Below are 24,494 nucleotides of genomic sequence, written 5' to 3' on the forward strand. Positions count from 1 at the left end.
CAGCTTTTCCCTCCAAAACATCCCCTCCTTATTTCTCTGTAGATGAGCTCAGACCCACTCCTCACCTCCATTTTCATCCAAGTGTCCATTCTGTTTCCCACAGGCCCTGGTGACCCCAGGGAGGTCCCTTTGCCTTTCTCCTGCCCCTCTCCAGCCCGAGGCCGCTCCTCTGCTCGCTCTCTCCAGCCTCATCCCGCACAGAGCCTCTCCTCCCTTCCTCACGGGCTGCTGCCAAGGAAGGAGCACACAGAGAGTCCCGAGTGCTGAACCCTCCCTGCTACCCCTGGAGAGCCCAGGCTGCGCTCCACAGGGGGCTCGGCTTTCCCAGAGAAATTGTCTGCTGGGCTCCCTTCCGTTACTTCAGCAGTCCTCTCAAAAATGCCACCTCACTCCCCTTGACGCCCCCTCACATCTTCCTACACAAACAGTACTTGTGTTCCCTCTAAAATACCCTCTCCGGAAGCCTTTTAGCCGGGACCTAGGCACGAGAGAGGGTGGGAGAAAGGGGATGGGGGTCTCGGGAGCGGGACCCAGCGGGACACAGCGCAGCCGCGGACCCTCTGAGCAGCCCTGGCCCCGCCCGGCTGAGCGCCCCGCGCTGCCGCCGGCTGCAGCCTCGCAGCTTCCAAGCCCCGCCAATCCCGGCCCGCCTTTCTCCGCCCTGTCCAATCACAGCCGCCCTTTCATTCCGGGGCGGCCCCGCCGCGCTCAGCCTCATCAGTCGCGGCCCCGTCCCGCGTTCGCCGTAGACGCTGTTCCCGCAGCCGCCGCCGCTTTGGAGACGGCGGAGCCGTGTCCCCGCTGCCGCAGCCTCGGCAGGTCATGTTGGGGCTTGGGAAGGGCGGGTGGGAGCTCTCCGTTCCGGTCGCGGCCGGGAGTTGTACCAGGGAAACGGGAAGACGGCGGGCAGCGGGCGGAATCACGGCAGCGGGGCTTGAGGGGACTGCGGGGGACGCGGGCCGAGCGCGGCGGGAAAAGGGCGGGCTGCGATTGGCCGGGCCGGCGCTGCCTCGGGTTGTGATTGGCTGGACTGGCCGGCCCTGGAGCATAAATAGCGTGCGGTGGCGTCCAGTAGTTCGACGGCACGGCGACGGGAGCCGCGGCGACGAGCGGCGGCGGCGGGTGCGCCATCCCAGGAGCGCCGCAGCGCCAGGATGGGGCCCGCGCGGATGCCGGTCTGGGGAGCGCTGCTGGGCACGGACACGGCTCCCGCGTCTGCCGGGGCCGGCGGAGACCTGGGGCGGCGGTGCCCAGTTCTTTATTCTGCGCCTTGCACGGCATGGGCGGCCAGTAGGAACCCTGGAGCGGCGCAGGGCGACTGGCTGCTGTTATTGGGGCCTGGGAGCAGCTGCTGTGTGGTTTTTGGGTATAAAAGAATGATGACAATACCAAAAATAAATTTTGCTTTTTGCATTTATGTTATTTTATTTAGCTTTCATTTGCAATAATCACAGTTGTTTTCTGTATTAAATTACAGTAGTTTCACGAATACAAGCCGCACGGATTATAAGCCGCACCCCCGGTGCCTCGACAATGTTGCTGTCTTTGTCAATAGATAAGCCGCACCCCGAATATTAGCCGCACTTTCGTTCGTCGCGAGAATCCGTGCGCAGCTTTCACAAATTGGCCAATTAGTAACAGGATCGCGGCATAGCGGGCTTTACTGGCTCGGGGCGGGGCCAGGCAGGCTCGGCCCGCTCATGGTTGCCGACGGGGCCGGGTGGCCCAGCTCAGCGCCACGGCTCGGCGGGGCTGGCCGGGTGGTGCTGCCGCCGCCGCCGGGCTCGCTGGCCCCCCTCTCCCGTCAGCACCGCCCCGCTGCCGCGTTCCCTAGCCCTGCCGGCGGGCTGCCGCCGCCGGGCTCGCCGCCCGCACCGCTGCCGCTTTCGCTCGCCCCGCGCCGCGCCTCGCGAGCGCCGCGCCCGCCCCGCGGCGCTTTCGCGGCTCGCGGTTCGCGGCTCGCGGTTCGCGGCTCGCGGTTCGCGGCTCGCGGTTCGCGGCTCGCGACGGCGCTTTCGCGGCTCGCGGTTCGCGGCTCGCGGTTCGCGGCTCGCGGTTCGCGGCTCGCGGCTCGCGGTTCGCGGCTCGCGGCTCGCGGCTCGCGGCTCGCGGCTCGCGGTTCGCGGCTCGCGGTTCGCGGCTCGCGACGGCGCTTTCGCGGCTCGCGGTTCGCGGCTCGCGGTTCGCGGCTCGCGGTTCGCGGCTCGCGGTTCGCGGCTCGCGGCTCGCGGCTCGCGGTTCGCGGCTCGCGGCTCGCGGCTCGCGGTTCGCGGCTCGCGGCTCGCGGTTCGCGGCTCGCGACGGCGCTTTCGCGGCTCGCGGTTCGCGGCTCGCGGTTCGCGGCTCGCGGCTCGCGGTTCGCGGCTCGCGACGGCGCTTTCGCGGCTCGCGGTTCGCGGCTCGCGGTTCGCGGCTCGCGGCTCGCGGCTCGCGGCTCGCGGTTCGCGGTTCGCGGCTCGCGGCGGCGCTTTCGCGAGCGCCGCTTTCGCTCGCCCCGCCGGCAGGGCTGCCGCCGCCGCCACCAGGCTCGCCGGCCGCCCCCTCCCGTCTGCACCGCCGCCGCGTTTCCTCGCCCTGGCCGGCACTGCAGGCCCCCGCACCGCCGGGCTCCCCCACGCTGCTGGCCCCGATTCTGCTGGGCTTCCCCCGCTGCCAGGCAGCCCCACCCGCCGGCCTTCCTGCTTCTGCCATGCTCCCCTGCGCTGCTAGCCCCAGTTCTCCCGGGCTCCCCCGCCCTGCTGGCTCAGGCTCTGCCGCCCGCCCCCCACATTGCAGGCCCCGCCTCTGCCAGGCTTTCCCACCTCTGCCGGGGCCGGCCGGGCTCCAGCTTGGCTTGGGGCTGCCGCGGGCTGTCACTTCCGTGTTGGCAGCTTTTAGAATTTTGTTAATAGATTAGCCGCCCCGGAATATTAGCCGCACTTCCGGGTTTCCACCAAAATTTTGGTCAAATTGGTGCGGCTTGTATTCGTGGAATTACTGTACTTCATTATTTTGATCTTTTTATTATGTTTTTTATTAAGCTTTTTTTTTACTGGCTATCTGGTTTTAATTCAATAAAGATTCTAAAGATGGGGCTGAAACATGGGCTACCAGGGGGAGGTGTGGGGGTCTTTGGGCAGTTGTGGGGCTGATGCCTGGGGTGAGGGGGTGGGAAGGTACCTGCTGGGCATCAGGCTCCAAGTGTCCCCAGAACTGGGTTCTTGTTAAGGCACATAGGACAATTCCTAGTGATACTGAAGTGATGATGACAATCACTGATTTCTGTACTTATCAAAAACCCCAGGCCGCAGTGAGAAGCAGGAGCAGCTTTTAGCTGCTGGCAGTGAGAAGCTAAAGAGCTGGAGCTGAGCAAGCAGAGCTGGAGGAGACGATGGGATAGGGAATATGGTGTCAAGATGTGAACTGTGTGTCTGGAGATGAAACCATGAAGGGATGGTATAGGCAATGTAAAGCTCTTAGTCTAGTAAGAATTGTCAGATGGGGGCTAAAAACATGGGATCAGGAGCAGAGCTAAAACCATACACACCTAGAAGTAAAACAAAGGCCCTGCCATGGGAAGAAGAGTTGTTAGGTGGCATGGCAGAGAAGACGTGGATCCAGAAGAGCTGGCAGTGCAATAAAGCTTGTGGGCTGACCAAGAGCTGAAATCACTGGGGCCAGTGAAAAAGGGGGAGTCTGAAATCACTGAGGCTGGGGAAAAGGAGGAGTATGAAATCCTTGGGGTTGGGTTAAAACCTGCAAGTGAGGTAGATGATGCAAGGGCTGACATGGGGGCTGTGAGATCCGTGTGCTGGTGTCACTGGAGGCCTGGGCTGTTGATGCTGGGGCTGGTGCCTGAGCAGGGAATGGGACGGGCAGTGCTGAGAAGGGCACTTCAGGATTGTTTGTGCCTGAGAACCCGGCCGTGCAGGCATGTGGCCCGCCTGTGCGACACCCACTGTGGGGGCTGGAGCTGGAAGTCAGCATGTGTGTGTGTGGCTGGGAAATGGGAAGTGGGGCAGAGATTGTGAGTGGAATGGGAAGGAAATCGTGGAGCTGAGAGAGGGACTGCGTGACTGAAGGTGATACCATTGTGGGACTGGTCTAGAGGCTTTGCAGCTGGCATGGGGACAGTAGGGCCGGAGGTGAAATCACTCTGGGGCTGGCATACTGACCGTGGGTGGGCTTCAAGGCTCTGGGGCAGGAGCTGAATCGCTGCAAAGCTGGAGCCAAGACGGACATGCTGCCCTTGGAAGCTGCAGAAGAGTGCGCTGGCAGAGATGGAGAAGGGCGCAGCTGGAGCTGGAGGAGCAGTGCTGGCAGTTGAATAAAACTTATGGGCTGACCAAGAGCTGAAATCTCTGGGGCTGGGGAAACAGGGAGACTCTGAAGTCACAGAGGCCAGGGAAAAAGGGTTCTCTGAAATCACTGGGGCTGGGATAAAAGCTGCAAGTGGGATAGACGCTGCAAGGGCTGACATGGGGGCTGTGGGATCGGGTGTGCTGGCATTGCTGGAAGCCTGGGATGTTGATGCTGGTGCCTTAGCAGATGACGGCATGGGCAGTGCTGGGTAGGACATTTAAGCATTGCTTGCGCCTGAAAGCCCGGCCGTGCCGGCATGTGGCCCGCCTGTGCGAGTGCCACTGCAGGGGTGGAGCTGCAATTCAGTGTGTCTCTGTGTGTGTGTGTGTGCTTGGAAAATGGGAAGCGGGGCTGGGATTGTGAGTGGGAGGGAGAAGGAAAGTGGAGCTCAGAGAGGGACTTTACGGCCGAAGGTGAAACCACTGTGGGGATGGCCTAGAGGCTCTGCAGCTGGACAGGATGCATATATGAGGAACACATTCCTTCTGCTGCCAGCTGCACACTGGTAGCAGCTGGTACAACACCAACACTTCAAAGGCACCCAACCCAAGTCACCCCCAGTGTAATAATGTGAGGTCTCCAAATCCATGCTCTAGAACATGGCAGGGAACAAGGCATGTGGACAGATCAATCATCTCCAGAGGAGTGCTCTGAGCTGCTTTGCCACATGCCTTGAACCCTGTCCCCTTCACCTAGTGCAATGTTCAAACCAGCCCTGGTCACTGTGCTGGTCACAACACAGCAGCCTGTCTTCCCCAAATCCCAGCTTTCCATGGCTTTGGTGGCCTGAAACCTTCTCTACATGGATCCTCAGCCCACCTCACTCGCACTGCTCCAAGGCACTTACCCCTCAGGCAGTGGGCACTGGCTGAGGCATGGCTGGCTGTTCTGCTTTGCCACCTTGCTGCTCTGAAATGGGGGTGGTGGGCAAAATCTCTTCTTTGGGTTCCACAATGCCTGACAAAAACCCCGGAACTGGGACTGTCCACCACCAAACTTTGGTGATGAACGGCACCCCATCAGCTGGGTCCGAGAAAAAACAAACCAGCTGAGGGCAAAAAACCCAACCCATTGGCTGGGGACTTTTTATTCTCAATTTAAAAATGAGTTAAAACACCTGAAAGGCAAAAATCCTGCTCACAAGGCTAGAAGCAGTCAGCACACACACTCGCACAGGCAGACATGAGCAGCAGCAGACAGACACAAACTCTCACAGACACACACGGACACTCACACGCTCCCACTGTCACACACTCCTCAGCTGACATGCTGACTACAACCCCTGCTTGAAACACTACACCGAAGAGGATGCTTCAACACATCTTCCAGCTGCTGCTCTTCAACATCAAATGGTAGACTCCAGGAAAATTGGTAGCATCGGTGACTGCAGAGATAGGAACCCACCTCAGGGACCTGCGAGACAACAGGAGGTGGTCAGCAAGTGCCTCCCTGACAGCTAGAGGTCATCCCCACACGTTTTCTACCCCAAACCCCATAGAACAGAGATGAACAATTAAGTTTTGTAACTGTTCTACCTACCCGTGACCACGTGCCAGAGCAGGGGCAGCACTGAGTGTCAGTAGCACAACAAAGGTGCGTGCAGGATAGGTACATACGGTATAGATACGTACAAGACAGGCACACCCAGTACAGGTACCTACAGTATAAGCCAAGGGAGGTACATACAGGATAAGTGAGGACTGGAGATAACGCTCTGGAGGATCAAGTCTCAAGCCCAATACTCTTTGAAAAGACAGAACCTAGGGAACTATTGAAGGCACATAAGGAGGGTCTAACACACTCCCTATAGAAGGCCAAGAGAATGGCACGTGAAAAGAAGGCACTAGCAAAGCTGAGGTGGAAAATGGATGAAAACATATTGTGTACTTCTTTCTGTCTCTAAGAGCAAAAAGGTAAAGATGCCAGAATCAGCCCAATGCAGGAAAGCACATGAGTGGAGTCTGGCCAGCATGGCCTGGAATGATGCTGATAAAGCATCGAGATGTGACAAAGGCGACACACAAGACAATGGACACAAACGACAGAACACAGACACAGACTACATAAGAGACACAAGTTATGCAGCAAGACCTGGAAGGAACTGGAGCAGCCATCAACTGGAACATCTCAGAGCCAGAGCTGGAACAAAGAACATGCCATGGTCAGAGCTGGAGGTTCAGCAAGCTGGACTGGGAAACACCTGCAAGTGAAACAAGCAGAAGGAACAGAAATCACCTGGGCCCTCAAATATCCTGAGCACTAAGTGACTGGGGGGCCAGGAGCAGGAGAACCAGGAACAGCTCTTGTGAAGAGGGTTAACTGCATATATCCTCCGATTAAACTCTCCATCATGAATCGCATTTTCTTAAGGAAATTGGCTCTGCTAAGATAACAAAAATAAATTCAGGTGACCTGGGGCAAACCCCTCAACAGACATGTGTTTTCATTCCTGTAACCTAAATGAGAATCTTTTCAGGGGAATCTAAAACATCTCTGGATCTGACTTGCTTAGCAAAGAAATTGCAGTCAGTATCCTAATGACCTTAGGAAACAAAGCTTCATTTAAATTTAAAAGTATCAGCTACAATTAAAGCCCTGCTTCATTTTGCTAGATTCTGTTTAAATCATTGCCAGGCAAATCATAACAGAGGCCACTGACCTTATGTTTCTAACAAGCAATTAACTCTAGCAAGCTTCCAAAAAATTTAGTCCTCTAGTACATTAGGGGAAAAAAACCCCAACAAACCAAATCAAAACAAAACAAAACAAAACACACCTCCAATAGGTGAGTCTGAGCAGGTTCATTCCAGAGCACCATCTTCCGTTATTATTAATTCCACTGAAATAATTACAACCACCTTCTACCCAACCCTCATCCCCCAAAACCAAGAACTTTGATGGGATTTTTAAAGCAGGTTCCTCTTCCTTCACACATCAGCTTTTAGGTCAAAAATTAAAAAAAAAAATCAGGGGTTCCAGGTTAACAACAGCAAAACCTGATGTTTAGGACAACAGCTGTTGTTCCAGGACCTGACAGAAATGCCCTCCCCCCAAGCTTTACTGTCTTGTGGTTCAACTCCTTCTCCCTCTCGGGCAGTCTCACACTTGTGAGCTCCACAAGGCCCTGCCCCTGATGAGCTCCAAGGAGGCACCTGAAGGCCTCAGGGACATGTGGAGGGTCAGAGATTTTACAGATCCTGTCCTCAGCTCAGCCTTTCAGCAGGGAGAGTCTGCAGGGAGAGGGAAGACAGCCTACATCCAGAAGGGCAGAAGCTTTTCTAAGAGAAACGGTGCCTACCAATGGGGAAGAAAGGGGAAATTCATGCCAAGTTTTTGGAGAAAACTTTGAAACTCACAGTAGCAAAGTTAAATAGTGTTGTTGGGTAACAAAAAGAAAGAAATAAAAACCCCGAAGCCAAATGCAACAGAAAACCCGAACCACTTGTTGAGATGATTCTTGCTTTGTACCACAATTGCTTGCTTTGAGTGGAAAACACTCACTAGGAGGAACACTCCTACTGTATGAGAAACACTGACAGCGAGTCAAATGCACAGAAAAACAAACACAACCAAAAGCAGCATTAACACAAAAAGCCCTGATGAAATACTTGCTCAAATATATACCAAGCCTCGCTGAAAGGAGCGTCACCGTCACCGTCAGCCTGGTTTGGTTTTCTCCCTTTGAACTGGTAAAACAACTGACCGTCAACACCTCATGCAAGAGCATTTATCTTATGCTACAAAAAAAGCCTTTTCTGACACACCCTATTTAGCAGGCAAGTCAGGAGAGAAATGCTTTGCTTTCAGAGACAAAAAGCCGCCGACCTCTGCGGGGCTTGCTGCGGAGACCGTGCGGGTTTGTTTATGCTGTTTGAATGACTCGGTTCGGCTGAACCCGGCTCGGTTCGGCTGCTGCGCTGGGCGGAGCCGGGCAGGGTTCGTGTAACCTCGGCAACCTTCGGAACTTGGGCTAAACTCGGCTTTTGTCGGCTCTACTCGTCTACCGTGGACTTCGGCTAAACTCGGCTTTCTTCGGCTCCTCTCGCTACACTGGCACTTCGGATTTTATCGGCTACAGTCGGCTGCGTTCGGGTTGCCTGGCTACGCCCCCCAGGGCCCGGCTCGGCTCCCGGAGGGCGGCGCGGGCCGGGCCGAGGCGCCGCGCGGGGGAAGGCGGAGCCGCCTCGCCTTAAACGCGCAGAGCTCGGTGTGTTCCTGCCGCCGAGTCCCGCGGGCGGCCCGGCCATCGCACGGGCACGGACGGGAGCGCGGGGCCGGGCAGGAGCTCGCTGGGCAGGGCCTGCACCCGCGCTAATTAACGGCCACCGACAGCACCGCTGGGCTCGGCCGGGCTGGGCTGCGGGGTGGCTGCAGTACCGCGCTGTGTCCACACGGCGGCGACACTGCCACACAGCTCAGCCCGGGCTTGCGGGGCAGAGGAGGCAAAAAGCAACGAATTTAATAATCCCTTCCAAAAATCCTCCCAAATGAATGCCCCAAAAGACGGCCGACCAAAACTAAAAACATCTCTGCCTCTAACCAAATAAAACCAAAAATAACCCTTGAAATATAATATATATATATATATATATATTTGTTCTTATTTAATTTATATTCATAATCTATACATATTTATAGATTAGTTCTATTCTAACATATATACAATATTATTTCTAGTATTTATTATACAGAAAATCTTTCTATTACTAATATTGAATTCTATTTTACGTATATCTATATCTTTATGTATTACATATTCGTATCTTCATATTTTTAAATATTATTTATTTAAAAACTCTGCCCCTCACCAAGTAGAAAGAAAAAAACCCCTTTATTTCAAACAATATTTAAATATATTTTTCTCTTTATATTTTTCATATTTATATCTGTAATTTATATATCTATCTATTATGGATAGAAGAATATATCCTATTAGTTATATCCTGCATATATATGTACTTTTATTTTATATTTATATATGCATATATATTTATATTACTAATTTTACAAGTCTGTATATATTTATTGTATCTTTATATTTTTGATTACATTACTTATAAAAAACCCTGCCTCTAACCAAATAACACCAATAAAACATTTAAACTGTATCTTCATATTTCTATTCTCATTCTTATATGTATTCCTTATATATTATGCTATTTGCATTATTATACAGTATATATTTCATAGAAATTTGTTACTTGTATTTGTTAATATGTTATATTCTACAAATATATTGATATTTTTATATTTTCATTTTCCTATTATTTATAGCTCATATTTATACTAGCTATATAACACCCCACCAATGAAATAAAAGCGAATAAAATATTCCTGTAAAGCACTATTTAAGTGCTTTTATATTGATATTTTCCGTGTATTCTACACCCACCCCTTCCTGTGCAGGCTCTGGCACCCTCGGGTCCCTCTGCGGGAGGGCTCCCAGCGCCACCCACCCCCCACTGCCACTCACCTGCTCCTGCCTGGGACTCATCAGTTAACATCCGTCTCCGTAAAGCCCCTGACAAAACATGAGGTGAAAGCCGAATGGTTGATGTGCTCCAGCTTTGGTCCTGCTCAACCCTAATCCCAGCCTGTACTGCCAGGGAGCGCCCTCATCTCCAAACCTTTTCTCAGGGAAATTTCACCTCTGTCTGTTCCCTTCCCCTCCCAGTATCTCTGTGTGATTGGAATGCACACGATGAGAGGCTTCTCTGTCATCTCTTTGGAAATCCTACAGTGACTTGAAGACTGAGCAAAAGGACTATGAGAAAACTCGGAACCTTTATTGCCAATGACATCAAACTGCTTGCTCTGGAGAAGAGAGAACAGCCTGTTTTCACACATCCAAATTCTTTACAGTTGCTTTGAGCCTCACCTGTTTCCTGGCACTGGGAGAAGTGACAAGTGTTGAGCACAGCACAATGATTAGAACGGTCTCATTTTCAGAAGACACAACTGAACGACAACAGGCAGCAACACTGCTACTTTGAGCCGATTTGGGCACGTTTCCCTTTCTGCAATCTGAGCTTTCTTCTGTGTCACACGTGAAATTCTGAGTTCCTTAGTACTCTGGCCCAGTTCTTCCCTATCCTCTCAGCACTGCTCTAAAATGATGAAAATTATACAGTTTATCATCCAAATGAATTGTGTTTCACATAGAAGGCAAATGCTTTCATTCCAGTTATGCTGGGGGAGCGGGGGGGGGACACCCATAAAGGATATGATCTTCCATCACTGAGTGTAATTTGCACTATGAATTAAAAATATAACACCACGTGAAAAGACAGCACTAACACTGTGGGAAAAACCAGAATCATCATGCAGTCGTAAAAACTAGAGCAGCAGCCTCTGTTACATGTTACTGTTGCTCATCATTTTTTCCAGGTGTGGGACAACTGGCTACCTACTTTCTCTTCAGAGCTTTCCAATGTCCACGCCAACTGCCAGGGTCCAGCTGAGAATTGCTGGCAGTCTGAACCAAGCTCGTTGCTAACTGGTGCGCAGCTCTCTGCTTCATCATCTCCGGAGCGCTCTTCCGCCTGTGCTGCTCTTAAAAATACACATGCATTAAAATACGAACTAAATCACGTTCTATTATAAAAATACTAGCGTTAGCTATTTCCCAGCCTGGTTTTGATCTCAGCATTCTTGGTTTGCATACCAACATTACATCCAGCGTTCCCTTACCCTAAGGGCCATTTCGCGCTGTCAGCCAACAGTGTGACCTTCAGCGTCACCTTTCAGAAGCGGTTTCAGAAATACAGTCTAATGAAATCTGTTTGCACTAAAACATAGGCAGTGCTCATCCTGTATCCTTCCAGAAACTGAAAATACATTTGAATTGCATAAAAACTGTGTATTCAGCATCATAATTTTCTACCGCACACCAAAATTTGTTTTGCAACCTGATTTGTGATTTCCTTCGCATCCAAAACGATGCATGGTGGTAGGGAGGCTAATTCTGCAGCTTTTAGTCCTAAACATATAAAACACAAATCAGGATTTTCTTAATGTAATTTTTATCTCTGCCTTTCATTTTATGTCTTCCAATATTAACTTAGCCTGCTCTTCTAAGGGGTAAAGATTTAATTTTCATTAAAATAATTTTGGTATATTTTCCTCTTTGCATGGTTTTTTGTTTGTTTGGAGGTTTTTTGTTTTCATTTTGGTTTTTTGTTTGGTTTGGATTTTTTTTTGTTAATAAACAGTAAGCTTCAGAGAGTTACAAAATAAAACATTTACTTGGTTTTAATTCTCTCTCCGGAATACACCTCAACATCAAGTTGCTGCTGGCAATACTGTAAATGGGTAGAATGAGACACATTAGGGGGCTAAGAGGAAAAAAATGGTTACATAATGTTATTTCTGGAAGCTAAATCATTCAACTTGGTAAATATTTTTAACCAGGAAAAAAAATGTGCTACGGAAGAGGATTAATGTTGTACACTCTTACTCACCAATCTGTGCCATCATTTGGCAGAGAGCAATCTGTTTCAGGCATGTCGATTTTCCACTCACCTTTGGTCCTGTAACAATGACAAGACCGTTGACCTCTGTCAGGGATGTGTTGCTAGCCACAGGTTTTGCCAGAGCTGTCTTTTCAAGAATGGGATGCCAGCCCTGCTTGATCGCTAAAGTATCGGTAAATTCTGGACAAATGAGAAAAAAAGATGCCAAACACTGAGGAGTTAGTGTGGGAACCTTCACATAATTAAACTGCCATGTCTGGAAATAAAGTAAATTCTTCCAGAGCAGAGCTCTTGGGAAGAATTACCGGCCACTTTCAGGTACAGGTTATGGATACCATGCAAGCCTTCCTGATTGATGACTGCAAAAAGAAACCCTTAACTGAACCTTTATTTCTAAATTCCGTGGCTTTGTTGCCTAGTAAGTTGGGCTGGACTCCAGTAACAAAAACGCAAAGAGCTGGAGCATTTTTATAAAGTACAAGGGCCGTGGACTCCTGTTACTTTTACATGTGCACCCAGGATTTGCGTGGTAAACAAGACAGTAGCATTCCTTCTGTTTCTGTTGTATGTTACCATACTGATTCTTTGGGAATGTACCATGCCTACAAAGATCCACTGGATGCTGGAACTATCTCTGTGGATTTCTGTCAGAACACAGCTCTTTTCTGAACTGATGACATGTGGCTCCTCTTCACGTACCAGCATTAATGGAACAGAAAAAAGCGCAAACAGAGAATGGCCACACCCTTTGTGCATTTGAATAGCGTACGTTTAAACTGTCTGTTTTGAGGAGAGTGCCTGGGAAGGCTTACAGCAGCTAACCAGCAGAATTTAATTTCCATGAATGGCAGCAGAAAGCACAGCAGCAGACAAGTGGCAAAGGCAGACCAGAGACACTCACCTACAGACTATGGAGACACAGAAAAAGAAATGGAACCGGACAAAACAGCTTGGTTATTCTCCATCAGAAGGGTCTTTCTCTGGCCCCTAAGAGAATCAAAGAAGAAACAAACTTACCACAATCAGAAAGGGCGCAGGCGTGGGCAAATGAAAGCAGCAGATCCAGCACAGACACAACGTCAGACAGCTTGCACAGGCAACGCACGCGTTCACAGATCTCATTCTGTAGCTGACACGCCATTCTGAAAGAAGTCACTGCTTGAGCTTGTTGCACAGCACATCTGTCACTTCACACCACTTACCGAAATACAGGAACTCTCATGTTCATAGTGCATACAGTGGGATAAAAGGTCTCTCATAAAACCCAATCACGTCTACCAGATACAAGCAAATTTATACATTTCTTGGAAGTCATTTCTTGGCTGACAGAATCAACGCCCACAGCAGCCCCGGCAAGAAAAACATGGGATTTTGGGGAAACGAGGAATGGAGCTGTCCTGTCCCAGCTCTGCCTCTTCTGCCAGCAGCAGGGGAGATGCAGCTCTCCGTCAGGAGATCACTTCAGTTCAACCTCCCAGAATCATCTGGCAACGCTTACTATGAACCCCAAGGTCCCAGTGCACCATCTATGTGCTATCCCAGGAAGTTCAGTTGGTCTTTGTGGGAAAAAACCTCTTGTGGGCCCAAGACTCTGATCTTGGTTACCTGAACCGTCCAGCTGTAGGATCAGTGTTCTAAACAAACATTGGATCCTTAAAGGCAGAGTCTGTCACCCTCTGTAAAACCCAAGGGGAGAGCAAGGCTCCAAAGGCAGCCTCTGATGCTGCCTCCAGCCCCTGCTGCTGCAAACATTGCCCAGGACTTGGTACAGATGGGATCGAGCCTCTGCACAGTGGGACAGAGGGTGGTAAACCCAAGAGATTGATGGAAATAAAACAAATGATTGATTCGAATGGACGCTGATGAGGCTGAAAGCCCCACCCCAGAACTGTTCCCTGCTCAGCTCAGGAGCTGGAACTGCTGGTGCAGGGCACAAGGTCTGAAGGAACACTGCAGCTGTGACATGAAAGCCAGGCTTAAAAAATGAGCAAATAAAAACCAAAGCAAAGCAGAGAAAGGGATTTTTCCATGAGTACGGTAGGCTAAACATCAAAACTCCCTGCCTTTCTCTATCTGTGATATTTTGTAAAATATGAAGTGAGGTTTATTTTGGGAAACAAACCAGCTGTGCAGATGTAGGCACAAAGCTTTGCATGACATTCTTCCTAAAGCCTCTAATTTCAAGGTGAGGCAAAGCCAGGATAGAGTGAGACAAGAGGGGTGAAGCAAGTGGTGCTTAACTTATTACAGAGAACAGTGGCTATGGTTGATATGTCACTCTTGAGGGTGTGACAGACCTGGAGATGGCAGATGTTCCAGGTGGCTGAGGTTGTCCTGCTCCATTTGCTGCCAAGCTGTTTGCAGCATTTGCCCCAGCAGTGCTTATTGCAAAATGGCAAAGGTGGTATCTTCATGGGATGAAAAAACAAAGCTACCATTTGTAAATATACCAGGGAATAGATCAAAAAATATTTACTAGAAAAATCTGAGTAAGGCTATCTCTGAGGATCAAGGGGGGATCTGTCTGCAAATCAACAAGTAACTGTCAGTGGAAGAAAAAGTTGTTTTATCTCAGTGTCAGTCTCCAAGACCAAGAACACTATTCACCATCCAGCTGACCCTCACATGAGGAGACAACTCATCAGTGTTTATTCTGCCTCAGATATATATATGTGTAAGAGTTTGATTTTAAAAGCCAGGAAAAAACACTAAGCAGACACTGGGCTTGGGGTGGTTGTTTTGTGGTGATGATTTGTTGAGGTTTTATGTAATATTTTTACCTTCCTGTGTAGTTTTTTTACATGCAGGTCTTTGCATCTGTGTATTTTCCTTTGTTTCTAATTAAAGGAATGTCAGCTATATTAATCTTTTATGTTACCTGAATGATAGCTTGACAAGTAACAAATAGTTCTAACATTCTGGTGTTTTGTTATTTGTATGACTTGTGGTGGTTATATGTATTGGGTTTGTGTGGCAAAGTTTTGGAAGGGGAGGGAGAGCAGGGAGTTTTCTCTGGAGAAGCTGCCAGAAGCTTTTGACTGTCCAGGATGGACCAAACACTGGCCAAGGCCAAGCCCATCAGTGACATTGGTATTGCCTCTGGGATAATGTATTTAAGAAAGGCAAGATAGTACTGGACAACAGCAATTGTGGCTGGAGAGAGGAGTGAGAACATGAGAACAACTTTGCAGACACCCAGGGTAGCATTTTTTTGCCTGTTTAGCTAGGACCTCTCTTTGCCATGTACTTAGCACCTGGAAATCACTGGGGAAGGGGAGGTTGGTTTGTTCCTGTTTTCTTTGTTCATTTTGGCTGATGCTACATGGTGTTGGATGATTATTCATCCAAAAGTTCTAGTTAAATACTGCAGGAAGATCATCATGTTCAGATTAGGAGCAGCAAACTCTGAACCCTAAATATAAAAGCTCTGTGTTCCTGCTGAACTTCCTATAGCTAAAGAGCCTATATGGCCAAATTTTGTACAAAAGCCTTGCTCAGACTGAGGCATTGGAATTGGTTCTCTGTTGGAGTCTATGTTGCTTTAGTCCTTTTGTAGAGTTCTCAGTCTCCCTAATTTAGCATCTGTCCAGTATATCCCAGGAATATCTCTCACACACTCTGTGTGCAGGCATATCTGCTTTGGGTTTCTCTTGGATTCTGAGGACTCCAGCAGTGGGATTTAAATTTGCTTCAAGAGGCAGAATCACCATTAAATACATTCAAAGAAAATAGAGAACTAGAAAACATTCAAAATTCTGGGCAAATATTTGTATTTGAGCAAATGGAAATATTCATATGTTAATGAAATTTCCACTTTGCAACTAAGACGTTTCCATATATGAAGCTTTTCTTGTGATGTCAGCTGTACAGAGAAGACAGTTGCTTTAAAATACCAACTTCATGGTAAATTAATGACAAATGACATCACATTTTACTGTGATTAAAAAAAAACCCCAGCAAGTCTGCTTTTAAGTGCAGTGCAGTAATGCTAATTTATAGCTTATTTTCCCAGGACATTGTGACCCCTTTTTTCTAAAAAACTTTTTTCAGGCATATGCCTACATCAGTGGAAAACAGTAATTCTATAGAGAAGTACCAGAATTAGGTAGTAGACCAGCTAAAAACTGAATAAAAACTACCTCAAGCTCTCCAGCTACAGGCAGTATTTAGGGAACATTCCTGAGTTTAAGAAGCTCTTTGCCACCGTACTTTTTCTTATTAATAGCCAGCTCTGAACTGGAGAATCAACCATGAATATTTAAATTTGCTGATAATCTAGAAATAAAACTCCAGACTTGATAACACTCAAGCAGGCATAGAGAGATACTTAAACTTTTTAATACAGGAATCTCTTGGCTTCAATAGGAATTTCACCTGAATAGAAGTCTTAGGATCTGGTGCAACTGAATTAGGTGACATGAATAATAAATGGCTCTAGTGAAATAAAAGAGCATCTAGAGTGGGGTTTTTGTGTGGAACAATCTGTGTAAGGAAACTGCTAATGATGAATATGCCATTTCTAAACTCTTTAATCAAACTAGCTAATGTAGCAGTAAGATCCTGTTCAAACTGAATAGGGAACTCAGTCTCTTAAGAAAATGTGTACAACCCTGAGAATTTTACTGTGTGGAGCTACGTTTCTGCTGAAGTTCAAAACAGCAAATGCTAACATATTTCTTGAGTGATCTCATTGTGGTTAATCAAAGTAGTGAGCGAAAATGTGCATCATTCATCAAAACCACCGTAAGAAACCAATTTCTTTTTGAGAATACTCTGACAAGTGAAGGGACAGGAAAAAACCACATGAGAAAAACATGCTGATATTGTGCCACTTATTGTGTGTTTAATTCTGACAAAAAATCAGTTTTCCTACATTTTTTCTTTTTTAATGTAAGATTTTTTCCCCTGAAAAAATGACAGTACAAGAATGCTTTAAGCAAAGGAAGTAAATTTAACCAGCAATTTGGCACTGAGTGCAGGAGGTCACTGGGATCCCGTGCCCTGTCCACAGACTCTCCCAGCTCTTTGTGAGTGGCTGACACTCAGCTCAGCCCTCTGTGGCTGTGCAGCTCACCTGGACCAGCTGGACCCTGATGCCCAAAGCCATGCCAAGCATCCTCTCAGGACAGGCTGACCCACTTGGAGTGGCAGAATCCTGTGGGAATTCGGCTCTCTGGGTGTCCTCTCTGCTTTTAGCTGTTCCCAGTGTCCTTGTCCAACAGACCCTGGCTCTGACAAGCACCACCAGCTTATCTGGATGCTGAAGGGTGTCCAGTAGGGGAGGCACAGTGGTGTGAGGGACAGTGATCTTCCGTTTGGGATTGCTGAGGACAACTTGGACCAGAACAATATCCATGAGACTGTGGCTTTGGATGGGATTCATCCCAATATGTCCCAGCAGGAAGCCCCTAAATCATCTACCCAAGCTCCTGAAAGAAAAGACGTCCATGCTGGCTCAGCTGTATCCAACTGGAAAGGAAGGGCTTGGACTTTCCAGGAAACTCCAGCCCTGTTAATCTCATCTTGATAGCAGGAAAAATGGTGGAGAAGGTCATACTTGGCTCTACTGGGAAGTGATGGAAGGACGGTGCTAGCAGCAGCCATGGGCAGCATGAGATAAAAGAGGGAAATTCCTGTTTATCCTGCTGATAAGAGGCCACTCATATGGATAATGGGAAGGCAATGCAGGTACTGTTTCAGATTTTAAGAGGAGTTTTCATCCTATCCCTCACAGAATACTTCTGGGGCAGGTGTCCAGGTGTGAGATGAGCAGGGAGAGGATGTGCTGGATGAACTGGCTGATGTACTGGTTCTCAATGGGATGGGATCCATTTTCTTCCCAGTAAGTAGCATATATTTGTGCTTACTAGATGGGTTTGGATTCAGGATGGGAATGTGCTGGATAGCACACAGATGGTTTGGATGGTGCTGAGCAGGGGTTACCTTCCTCTGGGTTCTGGAGGGTTCCATGTGATAATCCATGTTTTTCACTGGGAAGGGAGGGATGAGTGTTGAAGACAGAGACAAAAAATTCATTGAATACCTGTGCCATGCCTCAGTCCCTGTTTCTAAGGTGAGCATCCACATCCTGGAAGAGGACAATGTTATTCCTGCAATGTTTTTATTTTTAAGTGATGTATTTTAGGACACTCTTTCTATTGTGCCCCGCAATTATGGCCACCTTCATCTCCGCGTGAGCTTTCTCCACACCAGCTTTCCCCCCACAGTGGCAAGTGGCAAGAAGCATCTGTGTGTTCTTCTCCTGACCTGGATTCCACAGGGCACACAGCTTCCTTTTCCATGCTCTTTTCCAGAGAAGTCGCCTGTTTAGGCATGGCAGCCTTGTGCCTCGCCTGCTTGGCTTTCGACGTGTGGGAAAGGCCGGCTCGTGTGCCCTCAGGAGGTGATGTTTCAAAAGAGAGCAGCACTGATGGAGCCCAGCACCATCCAACACATTTTCCCTGAGGACCTTGCAGACTGAAGCCTTCTCTCCTCAGGGCCCGAGGTGAGGTTTTGCTGGCCCTTTTACTCTTGTCAGAGGTGTGAACCTCAAAGGATTTGTTGTCGCTGTGGCCGGGATGGCCGCCAATCCCCACCTGGCTCAGGGCACGTGGGGCTCAGGCAGCGGCCTGCCTCTGGTGGGGGCTGAGCTGGTGAGTCCTGGGCTGGGGGGGAGCTCCCCCCTTACTGTGAGGAGGCTCCCTGGGGAGGAAGAAGGGTCTGCCATGAGCCACGAGGCCCCTGGCTGGGGACGGTAGTGGGAGACCTGTCTGTCGCAGATGCTGTCTGTGAGGAGCTGTGGGAAGTTGTGGGTGTTGGACTGAGGGAGTTCCCCCATCTCATCAAGTAGAGCACCCCTGGCACACAGCAGGATCCGAGTTTCAGGTTACCATGAACAGCCCCTCCCTCAGTAGTGCTCCCAGCCCCCCAGCAAAGGCTGGTTATCATCATGGGTCAAGGACTCTTCCCTCAGGAATAGGGCTGGACAGCTTAAAAAGGGGCATCAGCACCCCAGGGGAAAGCCAGTTCATGGCAGAATGAGTGGGATGAATGTGAGAGGGCCACCTCTATCCCTCCTGTCCTGCACCAGGGAGCAGGAACCTTCCTGGGACAGATCCAGGAGGATATTCAGGACCATCCTTGCCTGAGATGGGGAGGATCCAGGAGGGCAAGGAGGCTAGGAAGGATCAGTGCCCAGCTCTTTGTCCTAGGACACCCTGTGCTGTTCTCCCCAGTGCAGCAATTTTCAGGAAGGCTCCAGGGGAGCTTCCTGGGCATAGATGGATTTTTTCTTCCAGAATCTCGCTGTCGAGATTGTTTCTATTTTTATCCTCTTTCTGAGCTCTTGTAAACATGGCATGGAGCCGGAAGGGGTGGGACAGTGGGGATAACACTCAGCTGGGGAACTCTTTAGTGGTTCTGTGTCTTTGGCACCCTGCTTTTCTCCTCTGCCTTTCGTGGCGGTGTCGGCTGGGATGGACGATCTTTCCTGCGGGATAACGGTGCCCTGGATCCCTGCCCTGCATGATGGGGAAATACTGGGCATCTTTGCCCTGCAAAGATGCAGCCAGGGTGTCCCACTGAGCTCCTTCAAACCCCTGCTCTCGGCCGCCAAGGGGTTAATTAGTGAGCTATTAAGGGAGGAGGAACCAAGGGCGTTAATTAGGGAGGGGAGGCCGGAGAGCCGTCCCAGCTGTGGGCGTGGCCAGGTCTGTGGGCGTGGCCACGTTCTCAGCGCTGCCCTGGGGGCGTGGCAGGGGCGGGGCCAGCGCTGAGGGGGAAAGGGCGGGAAGGGCTCGGGTGTGCTGAGGGGAAGGGGCGGGGAGGAGGGACTGAGGGCTGTTGGTGGGGAAAAGGGAAACAAAACAGCTCTTAAGGACCTGGAATCACTAATGATGGCCAGGGAAAGCTCAGCACACTCCTCCTGTGTATCTGTATCCCTTCCATAGGGGAAACCCTGGCTAAAATCCAGGGAAATCTCAACACACTCCTCCTGTGTATCTGTATCCCTTCCATAGGGGAAGCCCTGGCTAAAATCCAGGAAAAACAGTGCTGTGGTTCCCAGGCATCAGAACCAGATCTGTGTGGAGAGTGTCCCTCACGGGAGGTGCAGGAATCGAACTGAGCAAGGCTGGGGCAGGAGGGTCAGAGCAAGCAGAGAAGGGGCACCCTCTGTCCATGGCAAGGCCCAGGGTGTTGGAGCTCCCCTGCTCAGGAGAGGAGCTCGGTTTGGGCTTTGCACCAGTGCCTGCCTGCCCAGAAAGAGGCCACTCCTTGGGGATGGCTGACCCCCACATCAGGGAAAAGGTCCATGAAACTGGAACTTCTCTGGTGGAAAAGATGTAGGTCACAGGAGTGTGAGCTGTAGGCTGTAAAAATGATTCTACAAAACCAGTAAGAACTGGGAATGCCTCTGTGAAATTTGTTGCATCAGTCTAAATTTCAGTTAGTTCTAAATTACTGATTATTCATCAATCTAGTTCTAAATTAGGACAGATTAAAGATGACTCAGAGATCTTAGGCCCACACAATTTCACAGTGGCTCTTTTTTATTATTACTTTATTTGAAAGGAATAAAGAGATGTACTTGAAGCGGCAAAGTTTTTATTATTCATATTTTTCCATGATTTAATTGTATTAAACATATGCCAGATTAATGGAAATATTTGGAGACAGATCTACTCCTCTTCCCAGCACCTTCTCACTGCTAACTCCTTCACATATTAAAAAAAAAATTAGAATAAAATCAAGACAATCATTAGAACAGTTCTTTCATTTCCTTTTGGAAAGCCATAAAGCCTATTATTTTTAGGCAAAATATTATTTTTCTAAAACAGTAGTGATAAAAAGCACTGGTTTCTATGGTTATTTTAACTGTTGTGATGCTTTGGCACGTCACGAGTCTTCTGGGCTTAGCCATCAGTATTGCCACACTAGTGAAGTACTTCTGGCAGCGACCATAATACTGCACTTCTGAAGTCCTTGCTACACTTTTCCCTATGTTAATGTATAGGAAGGCTTTTCCAAGCTCTCAAAATAGCTAGAATATTTGCGAACCTGATAATAATTTGGAAATTAATTTTACATTATGTGGGAAGAAGGGTGGAAAAGGTGGCCCTCAGGACACACAGCTGGACACTGATGCCTTCTGGATCTCCTTGGCACCCCTATCCTGGGCAAGGATGGTCCTGAATATCCTCCTGGATCTGTACCAAGAAGGTTCCTGCTCCCTGGTGCAGGACAGGAGGGATAGAGGTGGCCCTCTCACATTCATCCCACTCATTCTGTCATGCACTGGCTTTCCCCTGGGTTGTTGATGCCCCTTTTTAAGCTGTCCAGCCCTATTCCTGAGGGAAGAGTCCTTGACCCATGATGATAACCAGCCTTTGCTGGGGGGCTGGGAGCACTACTGAGGGAGGGGCTGTTCGTGGTAACCTGAAACTCGGATCCTGCTGTGTGCCAGGGGTGCTCTACTTGATGAGATGGGGGAACTCCCTCAGTCCAACACCCACAACTTCCCACAGCTCCTCAAAGACAGCATCTGCGACAGACAAGTCTCCCACTACGGTCCCCAGCCAGGGGCCTCGTGGCTCATGGCAGACCCTTCTTCCTCCCCAGGGAGCCTCCTCACAGTAAGGGGGGAGCTCCCCCCCAGCCCAGGACTCACCAGCTCAGCCCCCACCAGAGCCAGGCCGCTGCCTGAGCCCCACGTGCCCTGAGCCAAGTGGGGATTGGCGGCCATCCCGGCCACAGCGACAACAAATCCTTTGAGGTTCACACCTCTGACAAGAGGAAAAGGGCCAGCAAAACCTCACCTCAGGCCCTGAGGAGAGAAGGCTTCAGTCTGCAAGGTCCTCAGGGAAAATGTATGGGAAGGTGCTGGGCTCCATCAGTGCTGCTCTCTTTTGAAACATCACCTCCTGAGGGCACACGAGCCGGCCTTTCCCACATGTCGGAAGCCAAGCAGGCGAGGCACAAGGCTGCCGTGCCTAAACAGGCGACTTCTCTGGAAAAGAGCATGGAAAAGGAAGCTGTGTGCCCCGAGGAATCCAGGTCAGGAGAAGAACACACAGATGCTTCTTGCCACTTGCCACTGTGGGGGGAAAGCTGGTGTGGTGAAAGCTCAACTGGAGATGCAGGCGGCCAGAAATAAAAAGAGGGGGGGCACAATCAAAAGAGTCAAAAGAGTGTTTTGAAACACCTTAATGAGAAAAAACATTGGAGAAATAACATCATCCCCTCGCAGGATGTGGATGATCACTTGACAAACAGGGACAGAGACATGGTACGGGTGTTTCATGCCCTCTTTGCCTTTGCCTTCAACACTCATCCCTCCCTTTGATGCCTTCAGTTTTACTTTTCATATTTTTCAAGTTTTGTACTGCCTTTCTGTGTAACTCTGGACTTCATCTAAAGATCTCTTCACAGTTTTGTAGGACAAAACAGTCCTTTTCCAGCCTGAGAACCAAGGACACCCTTGGCAGCTTCCGGCCCAAAAGTGTAACCAAGGGCGAACTGAAGAAAGCAATCTGGGAGGAGGGAACATCATAACCTGAAGTTGTAATAGGACAATTAACCCCGAAAATGGCAATGAACCAAAACTTACCAACATGTGAAAACCTGTGACGGGTCGTCCATCTTACGTCCATCTTGGCTAGAGCCACGACCAGGCTCTTGTGCTGCCCCAAGGTGTATCCTTTGAAGGCCTTTGAATAAAGACCAACTTGATTCCTTTAACGCTGTCCAGCCTCTGTTGCAGGCAGCCTCTCCGAGGCTCCACCTTCCCAGTGGAAAACATTGCACTGTACCAAGGGACACTGCAAGGCCCTTGAAGAGAGCAAGCCCTGCTCAGCAGAAAGCAAAGCACCCCCTGTGTTTGATGCACAGCATTCCCACGCAAACACAACACGTGCCAGCTCTTGGGAAGAAAGAAACCTTCTGGCAGACAAAACCAGAGCAGTGGAGGCACCATGAGTGCTCTTTAGCAAAGCCTGATGTATTTAGAGCAGAGGCACTGCAGAGGCCAGTGAGCTTCTAACAAAAATCTCTCTCTGCCCTCGACAGCCAGCTCAGGAGAGCTCCCCAGAGACAGAGAAACTTCAACTGCCTTTGTCTCTGGAGCATCTGCTCAGGCACAGAGTGCTGGGGTGTTTCCAGTTGGGAACGCTGCAGCGTCCTGGGAGCCGTGGGCTCGGCACTGCTGGCAGCAGCGCTCCTCCTGATATGCCACTTGCTCCAGGGGACGATTCACTGCCAACAGGCTTGTCGCATTTTGGGGCTACGTGAGCGGTGTGAGGAATGCAACAATAAGTTCCTTCGTGTAACGGAGAGGGAAAAAGCCCTTTATTGAAAGAAACACTACACTTTTTATATAATGGTTCATGGAGCGAGGATAAACATGATCTGATTGGTTTGAGGAAGGCAACATCTCTTGAAAACATGCTTTTATGAAAAACATCACGTCTCCAGCAGGTGTTTAATCACTGTTATCCTTTCTTGTCCTTGAGAATCCTGAGAACAGGCTGCTTTCTGGATTCCCAGCAGTATCCTAAATGACGCGGGCTGAGCTCCCAGTCTTACTTCCAGGCTCCTTGCTTCCACGCTTTCTCTGGCCACGTGCATCTTCAGCCATGAGCCGGTTCCGCTGATCCCTGAGGCGGGGCGGGGCGGTTGTGACGGCACAAAGGGGCTGAGCGCTGGCGTGAGGCGGGGCTGTGATGTCCTGGCCGCAGCACTGTGACATCACCGCACTGCCGCTATAGAAGCCAGGCTAGCAGCCGCAGCTGCCAGTGCAGTCGAGATGGGACGCGCCGGAGCCATGAGTGACGGTGACGTGCCAATGATTGCGCTTGTCCTGCTGCTGGCCACCGTGGCTGTCTGCTGGGCCCTTGGCCACTGGCAACCGTGGAGGTGGCAGACACGGAGACGGAAGCGCATCAAGCACCCCCGCGGTCAGGCCCAGAGGCTCCCGGAGGAAGCCAGGAGCCCGTGTGGCTCCCGGGTCCTCCAGGCCTCGGGCCGCCCCTCGCAAGCGGCCACGTGCTCCCGCGAACCCCCTGGGCAGCCCCTGCAGCTGCGGCCCCTTGGTGGCCGTGGCCCAGGAGCTGCAGGATCCTGATGCTGCTGCTGCTCAGGGATCGGCAATGGGGCACGTGCGCCGCTCTACTCATGGGATGTGGCAGGCCTTGTGGAGGGAACTGGAGGAGCTGGTGAAGCGAGGCCACCTGGGCCCGCTGTGGCTCAGTCCGGCTCCCTCAGGAAGGCCCCCATCCCTGTGAGAGGCCTCAGCTCCACGCACTGCGAGAGCCTCAGCCCTTGCAAGGATGGCACAGCAGCGGAGAGCCGCCATCCATGCAGGGGCCTCAGGCTGTCAGAGACCCTCCATCCTGTCCAGCAGCCTCTGCTATCTCTGACAGCCTCCATCCCCTTGCAGAGGCACAGGGAGACCTGTCAGCCTGTGGAAGGTGCAGAGCCCGGGGACAGGTCTCCCAGCTCCCTTGGACTCACGGGCGCAAGCCCTGACTGTTGACGTGGCCAGGGAAGGCCCACAAGTCCAAATGGGAGCCCAGCCCGAGGCAGGGGAGCCTTGTGAGGAGCAGCTGGTGGAGCAGCAAGCGTCCTGGAGCCAGCAGTTGCCGGCCCACTGCTGCCAGGACGCTGTGCCAGGTTGTGGCAGCTGGC

General features: G+C 50.3%; 1 protein-coding gene and 1 long non-coding RNA gene across 4 annotated transcripts; both read right to left on the minus strand.

The window, feature by feature from the left end:
- Positions 1–5,514: 5,514 nt before the first annotated feature.
- On the minus strand, positions 5,515–9,904 carry LOC116996010. Of its 3 annotated transcripts, none has more exons than XR_004417853.2 (3): positions 9,815–9,904; positions 6,433–6,541; positions 5,515–5,754 (listed from the first exon to the last, which is right to left on the minus strand). It is a non-coding gene; the product is annotated as an uncharacterized LOC116996010 (long non-coding RNA). The 3 variants fall into 3 exon arrangements; XR_004417852.2 differs by lacking the exon at positions 9,815–9,904 and adding an exon at positions 8,167–8,308; XR_004417854.2 differs by lacking the exon at positions 9,815–9,904 and adding an exon at positions 7,966–8,141.
- Positions 9,905–10,179: 275 nt separating this feature from the next.
- LOC116995647 (mutS protein homolog 4-like) lies at positions 10,180–12,954 on the minus strand. The gene is made up of 3 exons (XM_033058502.1): positions 12,831–12,954; positions 11,863–11,993; positions 10,180–10,888 (listed from the first exon to the last, which is right to left on the minus strand). The coding sequence occupies exons 1-3, from the start codon at positions 12,952–12,954 to the stop codon at positions 10,748–10,750; spliced, it is 396 nt and encodes a 131-aa protein (XP_032914393.1). The 3' UTR covers positions 10,180–10,747.
- Positions 12,955–24,494: the final 11,540 nt, after the last annotated feature.

Source organism: Catharus ustulatus, chromosome 4, assembly GCF_009819885.2.
Source record: "Catharus ustulatus isolate bCatUst1 chromosome 4, bCatUst1.pri.v2, whole genome shotgun sequence".
In the NCBI taxonomy this organism is placed as follows: Eukaryota; Metazoa; Chordata; class Aves; order Passeriformes; family Turdidae; genus Catharus; species Catharus ustulatus.